General features: G+C 40.9%; 1 protein-coding gene across 2 annotated transcripts in view; it reads left to right on the top strand.

Annotated features, from left to right (window-relative positions):
• LOC106561000 (nuclear transcription factor Y subunit beta) overlaps window positions 1-16,947 on the top strand; it is a 59,091-nt gene that overhangs the window by 28,681 nt on the left and 13,463 nt on the right. For both annotated transcript variants that reach the window (XM_014124521.2, XM_014124522.2), the window contains exon 4: window positions 14,657-14,854. In XM_014124521.2, the coding sequence (XP_013979996.1) occupies window positions 14,657-14,854 (198 nt within the window). The remainder of the gene's footprint in view (window positions 1-14,656; window positions 14,855-16,947) is intronic.

The raw sequence follows: 16,947 nt of genomic DNA, 5'->3' as shown, positions 1-16,947 counted from the left end.
ATTTTCAAAGCAAGCATACATGTCACAAAAACCAAAACCACAGCTAAATGCAGCACTAACCTTTGATGATCTTCATCAGATGACACTCCTAGGACATTATGTTATACAATACATGCATGTTTTGTTCAATCAAGTTCATATTTATATCAAAAAACAGCTTTTTACATTAGCATGTGACATTCAGAACTAGCATACCCACCGAAAACTTCCAGTGAATTTACTAAATTACTCATGATAAACGTTGACAAAATACATAACAATTATTTTAAGAACTATAGATATAGAACTCCTTTATGCAAACGCTATGTCTGATTTTAAAATAGCTTTCGGCGAAAGCACATTTTGCAATATTCTGAGTACATAGCTCGGCCATCACAGGCTAGCTAATTTGACACCCACCAAGTTTGGGGCTCACTAAACTCAGAATTACTATTAGAAAAATTGGATTACCTTTGCTGTTCTTCGTCAGAATACACCCCCAGGACTTCTACTTCAACAACAAATGTTGTTTTGGTTCCAAATAATCCATAGCTGTATCCAAATACCTCCGTTTTGTTTGTGCGTTCAGGTCACTATCCGAAGGGTAACGCGCGAGTGCATTTCATGACAAAAAAATTCAAAATATTCCATTACCGTACTTAGAAGCATGTGAAACGCTGTTTAAAATCAATTTTTATGCGATTTTTCTCATAAAATGGCGATAATATTCCAACTGGGCAACGTTGTATTCATTCAAAGGCTGAAAGAAAAAAATTGAGAAGTCTCGTGAATGCGCATCTCAGTCTAAATGTCCCCAGGCTGACCACTTACAAACTCTGCTGCTGTACTTTGCCCAGAGACAGCAGACACCCCATTCCACTTTCTGGCGGCTTTAGAGAGCCAATGGAAGCCTTAGAAAGTGTCACGTTACAGCATAGATACTGTATTTTTGATAGAGATGCAACAGAAGGACAACAAATTGTCAGACAGGGCACTTCCTTTATGGAATCTTCTCAGGTTTTGGCCTACCATATGAGTTCTGTTATACTCACAGACACCATTCAAACAGTTTTAGAAACTTTAGTGTTTTCTATCCAAATCTACTAATTATATGCATATTCTCGTTTCTGGGCAAGAGTAGTAACCAGTTTAAATCGGGTACGTTTTTTATCCGGTCGTGAAAATACTGCCCCTAGCCCCAACAGGTTAAATAAAGGTGAAATAAATAAACTCATAAAGCAAATTTAGAACTTTTATTATTAAAAAAAAACAAAATACCACCATACCATCCCAATGTATTTTTTCTTTTGTGAATTGATATTTTGGCCATATCGCCCAGCCCTAGTGTGTGTGTGTGTGTGTTACAGTGCCTTCAGAAAGTATTCAGATCCTTTGATTTTTTTTCCCCCACATTTTGTTACATTACAGCCTTATTAAAAAATGTATTAAATGAATGTTTTTCCTCATCAATCTACACACAATACCCCATTATGACAAAGCGAAAACAGTTATTTTTTTTTTTAAATCACAAGAATTCTATGAAATATCTTATTTACATAAGTATTCAGACCCTTTGCTATGAGACTCGAAATTGAGATCCGGTTCATCCTGTTTCCATTCATCATCATTGAGATGTTTCTACAACTTGATTGGAGTCCACCTGTGGTAAATTCAGTTGATTGGACATGATTTGGAAAGGCACTCATCTGTTTATATAAGGTCCCACAGTTGACAGTGCATGTCAGAGCAAAAACCAAGCCATGAGGTTGAAGAAATTGTCTGTAGAGCTCAGAGACAGGATTGTGTTGAAGCACAGATCTGGGGAAGGGTACTAAAACATTTCTGCAGCATTGAAAGTGTCGTGGAAATTCAGTACTGAGAGAGATTTGGTCATTTCTTCAAACAATCATCTTTATTTAATATCGATTAATTATTGCAATAATGAGGCTGGTCGACCCCCACCCTTGAGTGTTGGACCAAGTAACCTAACCTTTACACAAATGCAGAGTACTACATATAGCTAATACTAACAATGCTCCGTCATGGTTGGTTCAACCCCCCCAATGCAGACCAAGGAGCATCATAAACCATTCTGGCTTCATCTTGTCGTTATCTGCAAGTGGGTTGTTGTCTTAACCCCACCCTAGCTTAGTTTCCCAGATGCAATGATGGTTTTGAGACAATGAGTGATTGTTCTACTCCTAAGCTATCCCTTAGTAAAACACATTCTTGTCTATGTAATGCAGTCTTTAACCCATTTGTCAGCTCAAGCCATCTCAAGTGACCATACACCCAGATTAGCTGCAGGGAACTAGAGCCCATGAAAACCGACACTAAGGGGACAGAAATGTCTTATTATTAGTCAAATATTTAATTGTTAATTGTTAATATCAAATAAACCAGGTACATATGTACTTTTTCTATCACAGAAGTCCCTAAGAACCCAGAGCTGACAGAGCTTGAGAGGATCTGCAGAGAAGAATGGGAGAAGCTCCCCAAATATAGGTGTGCCAAGCTTGTAGCATCATACCCAAGAAGACTTGAGGCTGTAATAGCTGCTAAAGGTTCTTCAACAAAGTACTGAGTAAAGCGTCTTAATACTTATGTAAATGTGATATGTAAAATTTCTAAAAAGCTGTTTTTCTTTTGTCATTATGGGGTATTGTGTGTTGATTTGATGAGGGGAGAAAACTATTTAATCAGTTTTAGAATAAGGCTTTAACGTAACAAAATGCAGAAACGGTCAAGGGGTCTGAATACTTTCCGTATGCAGTGTGTGTGTGTGTGTGTGTGTGTGTGTGTGTGTGTGTGGAAGTAGTGTTCGAATGTATAAGGGATTTGTGTGGGAGTGACAGTAGTGTATAGTGTGAGTGAGTTTGTGTATATAAAGTCTAGTGAGTGTGCATAGGGTCAGTGCAAGATAGTTTTGGTACCATTAATTGACTGCAGTCTGGCTATTTAGCAGTCGTATGGCTTGGGGGTAGAAGGTGTCTCGGAGCCTGTTGGTTGGAGAGCCAATGCTCCGGTACTGTTTGCCGGACGGTAGCAAAGTGAACAGTCTATGGCTTGGGTGACTGGAGTCTTTAGCAACTTTTCGGGCCTTTCTCTGACACCGCCTGATATAGAGGTTCTAGATGGCAGAGAGCTCAGCCCTCAGTGATGTACTGGGCTGTCCGCACCACTCTTTGTGGCGCTTGTGGTCATGCTGTGATGCTGCCAGTCAAGATTCTCTCTTGGGGACGAGGCACTGCCGTGCCCTCTTCAGGACTGTGCGGGTGTGTGTGGACCATGTTAAGTCCTTAGTGATGTAGACGCCAAGGAACTTGAAACGCTCAACCCGCTTCACTACAGCCCCGTTGATGTGGATGGGGCGTGCTCTCCCCTCTTTCTCCTATAGTCCACAATCAGCCCCTTGGTCTTACTGACGTTGAGGTAGTTGTCCTGGCACCACACTACTAAGTCTCTGACTTCCTTTCCTATAGGCTGACTCGTCGCCGTCGATGATCAGGCCTACCACCGTCGTGTTGTCAGCAGACTTGATGATGGTGTATGCTTAAAGCATAATTTTTTTTGTGATGCACTGATATGACATTTTTGGCCGATATCCGATATTTTTCTTGCCCCAAAAAAACGTTACCAATACCGATTAAAAAATGTTTTTGCTGCCATTTAAACATTATAGTACAGTTAAATAGTTAACACACACACATGGACGCAGCGGTCTCGGGCATTGCATCTCAGTGCAAGAGGTGTCACTACAGTCACTGGTTCGAATCCAGGCTGTATCACATCTGGCCGTGATTGGAGTCCCATAATAGGGCAGAGCACAATTGGCCCAGGGTCGTTTGGTCCGTCATTGTAAATAAGAATTTGTTCTTAACTTACTTGCCTAGTTAAATAAAGGTTACACACACACACACACACACACACCGTACTTTCACTTACTTGCTGTGATGTTTCTTTGTTCAGTCGTTTCATTCTCAACCAGGATTTCTATGGAACGCTGTTTGCGTGTCAAAAAAAGATACACGTCAAATAACAATCTGTTTCAGTAGCTATAGTTAGCTAAGTAACTATATAGCTAAGTGTCATCTAAAAATAACCCTAATTTATAAGACAGTTCTTAATTGATTAATGGTGGTCAGATCCATCTATGTGAAGCTAGCTACAATAAGGATTAGCCACAAAAGTGGACTTTGTGGTTAGCCTTCAAAATAAAAGTATGGCATAATTCTACTATTTGTATTCATTTGCATCACTGTCAATTACATACTTTTATTTTGAAGGCAAACTGCAAATTCCACTATTGTGCCTAATCCTTATTGTGGCTAGTTACCTCCCTTATCTCACCTCATTTGCTCACATTGTATATAGTCTTACTTTTCTACTGTATGTTTGTTTTACTCCATGTGTAACTCTGTGTTGTTGTATGTGTCGAACTGCTTTGCTTTATCTTGGCCAGGTCGCAATTGTAAATGAGAACTTGTTCTCAACTTGCCTACCTAATTAAATAAAGGTGAAATAAATAAATAGTTTTACAACACATAACCCAGTCCGGTCGAGCCTCACTAGCCAGATGAAGCTAGCTGGCTGCTTATAACGTTAGCTTTGGGCAACAGGGTTAAGTAACTGGCTAGCTATTTATTTTCATGAACTGAAGTTTAATTTCAACGGATGAACAACAGTGGCAACCTAGCTAATACTTACTCACAAGTATTCCTAAATCATTGCTAAGAATAATGAAAATGACTGCAGTTTCTACTGGTCATTGTTTTCAGGCTGGTTGTATTGGTGCTAGCTAGGTACCAAGCTAAAGCTAGCTACCCCAGAAGCTGTGGTCGAACAAACAATGCTTTATTCCATAGTTTGTATGTGGTCGAACAAACAATGCGGCATTCCATAGTTTGTATGTCGTGAAGCTAATAGCAGTGACGCTATTACTGTGCAACTCCGGTAGGGCAACATCAGAAAAACAGCGCACTTGGTAACGGTGCTCGACCAGTCGGCGAAAGCCAACATCACCCACGACAGAGAACGGTTGATTAGCAAGGGCAATGAATTCCATTATCTTGGCTTTAATAGATTTGGCCTTTGAGTTGTCTCGCTGAAATTTTCTTACTCTTTCAAATTATTGCTCGATCCACACAGCCAGTTGCCAACTCCTCAGTAAGGAAAGTAGCTATTTGCTGTCCTAAAAGTTGTTAAATGACATCATCACCTAATTTGCATAATTGGCCATGTGCATGTAATTGTGATGGACGTTGTAGGAGAGAGGAATAACGTCATGGGAGAGACAAAAAGTGAGTAAAAAAAAAACACCCTAAATATGTTAAGAACTACACATGAACTTTCTTCTGTCGATTCTTTCTTTTTTTTCTTTTTTTTATGTCACAATTCCAACCCTCCTCCTTTTATCCAGGCTTGGGACCGGCAAAAATTACCCAAAAGAAACACTGGCGGAGTTACTTGTTTATTTTTTTTATTTAATGTTTTTGTTTTTTAGTTTAGTTTTCTTAATTTGGTTTGGTTTTTAACCTTATGGTCCACTTAGGAGCCTACAACAAGTCACAGTAAAACATGAACATTTTTAACCATTACCTTTTTTTTTTCTTTTTTTTGTATACAATCTACATTAATCTAAATGGACCAAAAATAAACAATAGAAAAAACTGTCAATGGCAATGTGAGAAAATTATGGTAACTAGTCTGGCCCTAATTCAGGAATAAATAAAAAAATTAAAATTATGGAAGCCAGGGCGGGATCAGCCAGCGGCGGCTTCCCTCATGCGCGATTCATTTGTAGTCTGGACGCGGAGGGGTGAACATCTCCTGCTCTGACTGCAGCTGGGAGGGACTGTTGCGCGAGGACTGGGTTGCCTGTGAGTGCTTTTGGTCGGGGGGTGGGGCCCGACGGCAGCACCCGCTGCTCGTTGAGAAGAGTAAGAACGATGCGTTCTTTCACGTCAGAGTCTCCAAAAGTCTCCAATAACAGCAGAAAAAGTCGCTAGATTTGTCGCTAGTCGCTTTTTTGAAAATGTGTCGCTAGAGGGGTCTGAATACTTGCTAAATATAGCGACGAAGTCGCTAAGTTGGCAACACTGCGCACAGCAAACGTTATGTGGGCTAGGTTAGGAATGCTGTGTTGCACATGTAGCGAAAACGTTTACGTGGTGTTATTATGTCATGTACCTACGTTATATAGGAATGCACGGTAGCTTTGGCATAGGTTTTTAACTTCTTGGGGCTATGTGGGACGCTAGCGTGCCACCCGTGGTGCACCCTATCAACAGCAGGTGCATTTCAAGAGCGGCAAATTTGAAACCAAATAAATGTCAAAATTCAAATTTTTCAAACATACAACTATCTTACACCCTTTGAAAGATAAACATCTCCTTAATCTAACCACGTTGTCCGATTTCAAAAAGGTTTTACGGCGAAAGCATAAAGTTAGATTATGTTAGGAGAGTACATTGACAATAGCTGTGTGTAATGTTTTGTCAATTCAAAGACAGGGTCACCAAAACCATAAAACCAGCTAAAATGATGCACTAACCTTTTACAATCTCCATCAGATGACACTCCTAGGACATTATGTTAGACAATGCATGCATTTTTAGTTCTATCAAGTTCATATTTATATCCAAAAACAGCGTTTTACTATGGCATTGATGTTGAGGAAATCGTTTCCCTCCAATAACCGGCAGTCAAGTCAGCACCAGAAATTAAATAATTAAAATTAGAAAACATTGGTAAAATATTATATTGTCATTTAAAGAATTATAGATTTACATCTCTTGAACGCAATCAACTTGCCAGATTTAAAAATAACCTTACTGGGAAATCACACTTTGCAATAATCTGAGCACTGCGCCCAGAAAAATATGCTTTGCTATACAGACAAAGGGCCATGTTGGAGAGATCTAAAATCGAAAATACTATGTAAATAATCCATTACCTTTGATTCTCTTCATCAGATGTCACTTCCAGGAATCCCAGGTCCATAACGAATGTAGTTTTGTTCAAAAAAGCTCATCATTTATATCCAAAAAGCTCCGTGTTGTTAGCACATTATCTAAGCCAGCCGGACTTCTCGTCATGAACGAGGGGAAAAAATATATTTACGTTCGTTCAAACATGTCAAACGTTGTATAGCATAAATCATTAGTGCCTTTTTTTAACCAGAACATGAATAATATTCAAGGTGGACGAATGCATTCTCTTTTATAACGTATTGGAACGAGGGTACCCAACATGAACTCGCGCGCCAGAGTCTAATCGGCCATCACCGTTCCATGGCTCTTGTTCGGTCAGATCTCACAGTAAAAGACTCAAAACACTTTGTAAAGGCTGGTGACATCTAGTGGAAGCAATAGGAAGTGCCAAAACATTAATCAACCCCTGTGTGTTTCAATGGCATAGGCTTAAAGGTAATTCAACACATCAGGTATCCACTTCCTGTCAGAAAATGTCTCAGGGTTTTGCCTGCCAAATGAGTTCTGTTATACTCACAGACACCATTCAAACAGTTTTAGAAAGTTTTCTATCCATATATAATAAGTATATGCATATTCTAGTTACTGGGTAGGATTAGTAACCAGATTAAATCGGGTACGTTTTTTTATCCAGCCGTGAAAATACTGCCCCCTAGCCCCAACAGGTTAACATCGGCGTTAAACTAGACATTGGCCGATACCGATGTTGGCATTTTTAGCTAATATCGGCCGATTCCTATATGTTCACCGATATATCGTGCATCCCTCCATTTTTTGCTTTGCTGTTTTTTTGCTTCTCTTTATTTGTATTCTGTGAGGGGGGAAAAGTATTTGATCCCCTGCTGATTTTGTACGTTTGCCCACTGACAAAGAAATGATCAGTCTATAGTTTTAATGGGTGGTTTATTTGAACAGTGAGAGACAGAATAACAACAACAAAATCCAGAAAAACGCATCTCAAGAATGTTATAAAATGATTTGCATTTTAATAAGGGAAATAAGTATTTGACCCCTCTGTAAAACATGACTTAGTACTTGGTGGCAAAACCCTTGTTGGCAATCACAGAGGTCAGACGTTTCTTGTAGTTGGCCACCAGGTTTGCACACATCTCAGGAGGGATTTTGTCCCACTCCTCTTTGCAGATCTTCTCCAAGTCATTAAGCTTTCGAGGCTGACGTTTGGCAACTCGAACGTTCAGCTCCCTCCTCAGATTTTCTATGGGATTAAGGTCTGGAGACTGGCTAGGCCACTCCAGGACCTTGGCCATGTGTTTTGGGTCATTGTCATGCTGGAATACCCATCCACGACCCATTTTCAATGCCCTGGCTGAGGGAAGGATGTTCTCACCCAAGATTTGACGGTACATGGCCCCGTCCATCGTCCCTTTGATGCGGTGAAGTTGTCCTGTCCCTTTAGCAGAGAAACACCCCCAAAGCATACTGTTTCCACCTCCATGTTTGACGGTGGGGCTGGTGTTCTTGGGGTCATAGGCAGCATTCCTCCTCCAAACATGGCGAGTTGAGTTGATGCCAAAGAGCTCCATTTTGGTCTCATCTGACCACAACACTTTCACCCAGTTGTCCTCTGAATCATTCAGATGTTCATTGGCAAACGTCAGACGGGCATGTATATATGCTTTCATGAGCAGGGGGACCTTGGGGACGCTGCAGGATTTCAGTCCCTCACGGCGTAGTGTATTACCAATTGTTTTCTTGGTGACTATGGTCCCAGCTGCCTTGAGATCATTGACAAGATCCTCCCGTGTAGTTCTGGGCTGATTCCTCACCATTCTCATGATCATTGCAACTCCACGAGGTGAGATCTTGTATGGAGCCCCAGGCCGAGGGAGATTGACAGTTCTTTTGTGTTTCTTCCATTTGCGAATAATCGCACCAACTGTTGTCACCTTCTCACCAAGCTGCTTGGCGATGGTCTTGTAGCCCATTCCAACCTTGTGTAGGTCTACAATCTTGTCCCTGACATCCTTGGAGAGCTCTTTGGTCTTGGCCATGGTGGAGAGTTTGGAATCTGATTGATTGCTTCTGTGGACAGGTGTCTTTTATACAGGTAACAAGCTGAGATTAGGAGCACTCCCTTTAAGAGTGTGCTCCTAATCTCTGCTCATTACCTGTATAAAAGACACCTGGGAGCCAGAAATCTATCTGATTGAGAGGGGGTCAAATACTTATTTCCCTCATTAAAATGCAAATCAATTTATAACATTTTTGACATGTGTTTTTCTGGATTTTTGTTGTTATTCTGTCTCTCACTGTTCAAATAAACCTACCATTAAAATTATAGACTGATCATTTCTTTGTCAGTGAGCAAACATACAAAATCAGCAGGGGATCAAATACTTTTTTCCCTCACTGTACATCTACACAAATCAAGATTGAAACAGTGAAAAGCCAGATACATAGACCTAGGGCTGGGTGCTATGTCCCAAATATTATATCACGGTATTTAAAAATAAATGACGGTATTTTTTGTTTTTGAATAATAAAAGTTCTACATTTGCTTTATTAGTAGTGAGTGATCCTAGGGTGGCAACACATACATTCTAAGTGATTTCAATTAGTCTTTCTCCATTCTGATTGTTTTATACTGTTCAATTCAACTTCAACCAAAACAAATTTCAGCACTTTTATCATTTCTGCTTTTCCTGCACTCAATTGCAGTGGTGGAAAAAGTACCCAATTGTCATACTTGAGTGAAAGTAAAGATACATTAACAGAAAATTACGCAAGTAAAAGTGTGTCACCCAGTAAAATACTATTTGAGTAAAAGTCTAAAAGTATTTGGTTTTAAATATACTTAAGTATCAAAAGTAAATGTAATTGATAAAATGTACATAAGTATCAAAAATAAAAGTAAATAATTTCAAATTCCTTATATTAATTAAGCAAACCAGATGGCACCATTTTCTTGTTTTTTAAATTTACGGATAGCCAGGGGCACACTAACACTCAGTCAAAATTGACAAACAAAGCATTTGTTTAGTGAGTCCTCCAGATCAGAGGCAGTAGATGACCAGTGATGTTCTCTTGACAAGTGTGTGAATTGGAGCATTTTCCTGTCTTGCTAAGCATTGAGGTGTCAGGGGAAAATGTTTGGAGTAAAAAGTACAGTATTTTCTTTAGGAATGTAGTGCAGTAAAAGTTGTCAAAAAATAAAGTACAGATACCAAAAAACGTCGTAGGTAGTACTTGAAAGTATTTTTATTTTAGTACTTTACACCAGTGCTCAATTGATCATTTCCACACTGCCACGTACGGCTGCACGATATGGGCAAATAATCTAGGATTTATTTTTAACCAAATGTTGCAATTCCGATTTGACTTGCGAATTAGAGGAAAACTGTTGGAATCATGGAAATAGAATGATTATTATAATTCTATAGTTAGAATATAATAGTGGGCACTTTGAATACAGTGTTTGAGATGACAACGAATTAAAATGCCAGGGATGAGTTATTGTGACAGGATAGGAACTAAAGTGTTGATAAGTGTTTCCTAGGGGACCCTATAAGCTTTGGCTACATTGCATGTTTTCTGTTAGCTACTTCATGTAGCTAACATATTCTTGCTTTGCTTATTCCTCTTTGATTTAGAAGATACTGTTGCACAAACAACATGCTGATTTAGGTCTCCACCATCACTGGAATATTCAGGCTGTATTAGCTAGCTACGTTTGCTCTTACTCAGTACATTTATTAGCTAGCTAGCTATTAGCATTAGTGGCTAACAATTAGTGTCTCAATGTTTAGAGCAACTTGCTAAGAAAAGACAAACTAGCTGTTTGCTGATGTAAGAAACACAAACTAAAAGTGTCATAGAACGCTAGTGGATTTATTTTAAGAAGCAAAATGAAAACTGCGTTGTTGTCATCAACATTGTAGCATGTGCTGCATTGACCATGCAGACGGAACGCAAGTGTCTCGTGGTCGAGGAACATCAAATGCGCTCCTTGAGTGACGGGGGGGCGTGGCTAAGTCTGTGTGGAATGTGGCACAGAGAGAAAGAGCGGAGAGAGATGACTCAAGTAGCGAAGTAAACTATAAAAATTGACATTACACATGGCATATCACATTTAAAAAACCAAACAGTCAAATAACGGTATAGAAGGTAAAGTAAAAACCAGGTCCCTGCATCAATACCGGTATATCATAAAATACGGTATACTGCCCAGCCCTACATAGACCACATAATCATCATATAGGGCTTCCAACAACCCCTAAATTACTGTCATAACCAATTTGAGGCCATGTATTTTAAAGAAAGCTGGACTCATGCAGTGGTAGAGGAAACACTGAGACTGAGAACTCTGTTCAGCACATAAGCGCCTTTCAGGTCACCCAAAGACGCACTGTACATTTTTTAAATTTTTATATATAATTTGGCATGACTAAATATTCACCAGTGTTGGTGTGTTTCTCCTTTGCCTTGGCCCAAACATACAGTAGGCTACATGTCCTGTGGTGGAATTTTTGTAATCAAAGGGGGGGACCTTTAAGATTTCTTCAAAATAATCAAACTTTATTATTTAATTACTGCAGTAATGGAGCTGGTCGGTAATCACCCCTGGAGGTGATCACTGAGAACTCTACGAGCTGGTTGGAGCCACAGCATTTTATAGCAAAGTCCATCCTCCTTCAGTCTACACGACACACAACAGATGTATGGAATGGGTCACAAGGTTAAGATTTGTATGAAAGATACTTATAATTCACAGCAGACAGTATCTGCTGTAAAAACATGAGAACTCATTGTGTTAATACCAGTGTCTGGCCCCCCAACTCCATACTAGAGCCATCTCTCCCTGGTACCGTATAGAACATATACATTAACTCTTGCTCTGGAATGCGGAATCCCCAAAGACATCGTAAATCTTTCAGAGGCCCATCCTCAGTAGAACACACACAGATGAGAATTCTAACAACCCCTTATTATGTTGCATAAAACAACCATCTGATGCAATAACAGCATTATAACATAATCTTGTAATTTCCACCATAGTCCTTGAGCCTCCTTATACTCCCTCGTTCCAGCTCCAGGTGGTAAAGCTCTCGAAGGCTGCATGTTTGCTGCCTGACTTTCGTTCAGTGTGTTCCCACCCAGCATGGCTTCCATGACTGATTACCAACAACAGATGTTACATTCCACCTAAGTTGCACATGTCAGGTTGACCTGGCCGTGTTTGTTTTTCACCAGATCCATTAACAACACATCAAATATGAACACTGATGGGGGGTTTCCCGAACACACTTTCCAGAGATGATGCAATAACCATGCATTTTATTAACGCTGGGAATTGCCAGGGACCTCACGATAATTATGTGATTATGTGATGATTATGTGGTCTATGTAGGGCTGGGCAGTATACCGTATTTTATGATATACCGGTATTGATGCAGGGACCTGGTTTTTACTTTACCTTCTATACCGTTATTTGACTGTTTGGTTTTTTAAATGTGATATGCCATGTGTAATGTCAATTTTTATAGTTTACTTCGCTACTTGAGTCATCTCTCTCCGCTCTTTCTCTCTGTGCCACATTCCACACAGACTTAGCCACGCCCCCCCGTCACTCAAGGAGCGCATTTGATGTTCCTCGACCACGAGACACTTGCGTTCCGTCTGCATGGTCAATGCAGCACATGCTACAATGTTGATGACAACAACGCAGTTTTCATTTTGCTTCTTAAAATAAATCCACTAGCGTTCTATGACACTTTTAGTTTGTGTTTCTTACATCAGCAAACAGCTAGTTTGTCTTTTCTTAGCAAGTTGCTCTTAGATACAATATATATTGCGATTTTCTAGATTCTAAACTGAACAAAAAAAGAAACGTCCCTTTTTTTCAAGATAATTTGTAAAAATCAAAATGACTTCACAGATCTTCATTGTAAAGGGTTTAAACACTGTTTCCCATGATTGTTCAATGAACCATAAACAATTAATGAACATGCACCTGTGGAACGGTCGTTAAGACACCAACAGCTTACAGACGGTGGGCAATTAAGGTCACAGTTCTGAAAACCTAGTACACTAAAGAGGCCTTTCTACTGACTCTGAAAAACACCAAAAGAAAGATGCCCAGGGTCCCTGCTCATCTGTGTGAACGTGCCTTAGGCATGCTACAAGGAGGCATGATGACTGCAGATGTGGCCAGGGCAATACATTGCAATGTCCGTACTATGAGATGCCTAAGACAGAGCTACAGGGAGACAGGACGGACAGCTGATCGTCCTCACAGTGGCAGACCATGTGTAACAACACCTGCACAGGATCGGTACATCCGAACATCACACAACATCACACAGGTACAGGATGGCAACAACAACTGCCTGAGTTACACCAGGAACGCACAATCCCTCCATCGGCACTCAGACTGTCCGCAATAGGCTGAGAGAGGCTGGACTGAGGGCTTGTAGGCCTGTTGTACGGAAACCGGCAACAACGTCGCCAATGGGCACAAATCGCTGGACCAGACAGGACTGTCAAAAAGTTCTCTTCACTGATGAGTCACGGTTTTGTTTCACCAGGGGTGAGGGTCGGATTCACGTTTATCGTCGAAGGAATGAGCGTTACACCGAGGCCTGTACTCTGGAGCGGGATCGATTTGGAGGTGGAGTGTTGGTCATGGTCTTGGGCAGTGTGTCACAGCATCATCGGACTGAGCTCGTTGTCATTGCAGGCAGTCTCAACGCTGTGCGTTACAGAGAAGACATCCTCCTCCCTCATGTGGTACCCTTCCTGCAGGCTCATCTCGACATGACTCTCCAGCATGACAATGCCACCAGCCATACTGCTCGTTCTGTGTGTGATTTCCTGCAAGACAAGAATGTCAGTGTTCTGCCATGGCCAGCGACGAGCCCGTATCTCAATCCCATTGAGCACGTCTGGGACCTGTTGGATCGGAGGGTGAGGACTAGGCCCATTCCTCTCCCCCCCCCCCCCCCCCAGAAATGTCCTGGAACTTGCAGGTGCCTTGGTGGAAGAGTGGGGTAACATCTCACAGCAAGAACTGGCAAATCTGGTGCAGTCCATGAGGAGGAGATGCATTGCCGTTCTTAATGCAGCTGGTGGCCACACCAGATACTGACTGTTACTTTTGATTTTACCCCCCCCTTTGTTCAGGGACACATTATTCCATTTCTGTTAGTCACATGTCTGTGGAACTTGTTCAGTTTATGTTTCAGTTGTTGAATCTTATGTTCATACAAATATTTACACATGTTAAGTTTGCTGAAAATAAACACACATGACGTTTCTTTTTTTGCTGAGTTTATATTTATTGCAATTTGATACTGCATTTTTATTGCGATTTGATGTTCCAAACATATTGGTCACTATATAACAGCTGCAGAGAGACAAGAGAGCGTGAGAAAACGTGTTTTGATAATAAAAGTGCTGAAAACATGTTGGCTTACTTAAAAAGAGAAGCTATAGTATGAAAAATATCATAGTTTTGGCGCTGACTAGCGCAAGCTAATGCTATAAAAAAACAAATATATAGTAAAATATCGAAAAATAATATCACAATATGTAACTATCGATCCCCCCATCACTACTTCTTAATGTGTCCAAGAAACTGGCCCTGAATGTAGTCTCCATGTGCAAAATCAACCTTTTTAGTCTGCATTTTGACACAGATCCACCTTTTTCCTATTCATTCTGTCCAGATAGCAAAAGATGCCAAGGAGTGTGTGCAGGAGTGTGTGAGCGAGTTCATCAGCTTCATCACGTCGGAGGCCAGCGAGCGCTGCCACCAGGAGAAGAGGAAGACCATCAACGGCGAGGACATCCTGTTTGCCATGTCCACCCTGGGCTTCGACATGTACGTGGAGCCCCTGAAACTCTACCTTCAGAAGTTCAGAGAGGTGAGAGGGAGGAGAGAGCCTGGGTGTGGGTGCGTGCAATTTCTCGACCTAAGACATTTGCCTGTGGACTGGTGCGTACGAGTTCTCAGGAAATCTCTATGTGTGGCCTTGACTCAAACACAAAGGGCTTGATGTTGCTGTGTCCTTCCCTTACCTGGCCATTAAAGGGGAATGTAAACACTTTAGGAAGTATATATGTATGTATGTATGTATGTGTATTCAATCCACTAATTCTAAACATGTGCATTTAACATAAAAACATTACTTTTACATTTACATTTAAGTCATTTAGCAGACGCTCTTATCCAGAGCGACTTACAAATTGGTGCATTCACCTTATAATATCCAGTGGAACAACCACTTTACAATAGTGCATCTAAATCTTTTAAGGGGGGGGTTAGAAGGATTACTTTATCCTATCCCAGGTATTCCTTAAAGAGGTGGGGTTTCAGGTGTCTCCGGAAGGTGGTGATTGACTCTGCTGTCCTGGCGTCGTGAGGGAGCTTGTTCCACCATTGGGGTGCCAAACATCTCTATATTTAGTATTTTGATCATTGACAAGGTTTGTTTGAGCTATGATCAGCGCCATTTTAAATTGCCATAGAAACGACTGATGCCAGTACGTCACTGGCAGGAATCAGCAAATTGTCTGTGGTATTGAATTTTTGCGCAGAGAGTGAATCGAAGAAAGTGAGGTTAGGCGCAGACAATGAAGACGGCGACAACAAGTAGTAATTCAAACATGAACTGTATAGCGCTATGCTGTATGAATTGGCTCCAAAAAAATCCCAGTAAACTTCCATCGGCTGCCCAAGGACGCACAACTTTTGAAGAAGTGGCTCCATGTCCTGAAGAGGAAGGACGTGCCAGCTCGAGCTTGCAGGATCTGCAGACAGCACTTCGCGGAGGGAGACTTCGCGATGAAGGGCTAGACTAGCGTTTGACACTGGACAACTTTGTTGCAACTCCAGATGAAGGTAACAAGCTTATTGCGTCTGAAGTGTTTTATGTAACACCCCCCAGCAAATAACGTTAGCAAGCAACTCAACTGCAACTTCAACAGATTTATTTTTGTAATGTTTTGTTAGCTCTGCCTCATTTAGCTATGAAGTTGACATAGCAAATGTTGTCGTGGAAAATTGTCTTAAGAATATAATACTCTTACAAGAACTTATGAATTCAATATAGGCTTTAATACAAAGTAGCAAAGCCGAGGTGGTCCGCGGAACATCTCCCTTCCCTGAGCATTGGCTCTGCTTTTATGCACATACAGCATATGGGTACATCCCCTTAGCCCTTCCGCCACCATTGTCTTCCAACCCGAGTTTCTTGCTTGTTTACGCCTGATGACGCACACATCTGTTCCGGTTTGGATTACAATGGTGGCAGAACCCCCTAGCTCATACAACAAATAATACACTTATTGTATATGGTTCACATGTCAGTCAATTTGCCACCATTCTTCTCCTGTTTCCTCCTGACAATAGTATGTTAGAAGGCGGAAATGTTATTATGTTCTCAGATAATGCAATCTCTGTCATGACATCCTACTCAGAGATGGTATTTATGTTACATGCCCCCACCTTTCTATCCGGTCAATGTTCTCATTGCCCTTACTACTTCCTGCTATTCAATTATGTTTCTTCAGCATAGCAGCTGCCACTAGTTACATTACATTAACTCCCACAATGTTTGCTGAAAAATACATGTCCCGTATTGTGTGTGTGTGTTGACAAAGCATACAAGACAGGAAGCTTGTTAATGCCAACTGATATATTTGGGTTCAGTTGTCTTAACAAAACGTTTGTTTGTTTTCAGGATGACATCTTCATCCCTGAAATGTTTTCATCCAGGAGGAGACTGTGCAGGAGGCAGAGGTGGTACCTGCAAATCCGTGTTATTTCCAAGGCTATTGTTTATTTCAAGTATATGCAGTAATTCTATATAACTAGCTTAATAGATGCCTTAATTATTTTCTTCCAACAGGAAAGAACGGTTAGTACAGCATGCCAAACTGACCCCTAGGTGCCAGAGTTTTCCTGTGCTGCGGTGGAGAAGAGGTCCACCGGGACCATCACTAAAGAGCTCGGGGC

This window comes from Salmo salar, chromosome ssa10, assembly GCF_905237065.1.
Source record: "Salmo salar chromosome ssa10, Ssal_v3.1, whole genome shotgun sequence".
Classification (NCBI taxonomy): Eukaryota; Metazoa; Chordata; class Actinopteri; order Salmoniformes; family Salmonidae; genus Salmo; species Salmo salar.
Note: the sequence above shows the minus strand (reverse complement) of the source record. Positions and strands in the feature narration are given on the sequence as shown.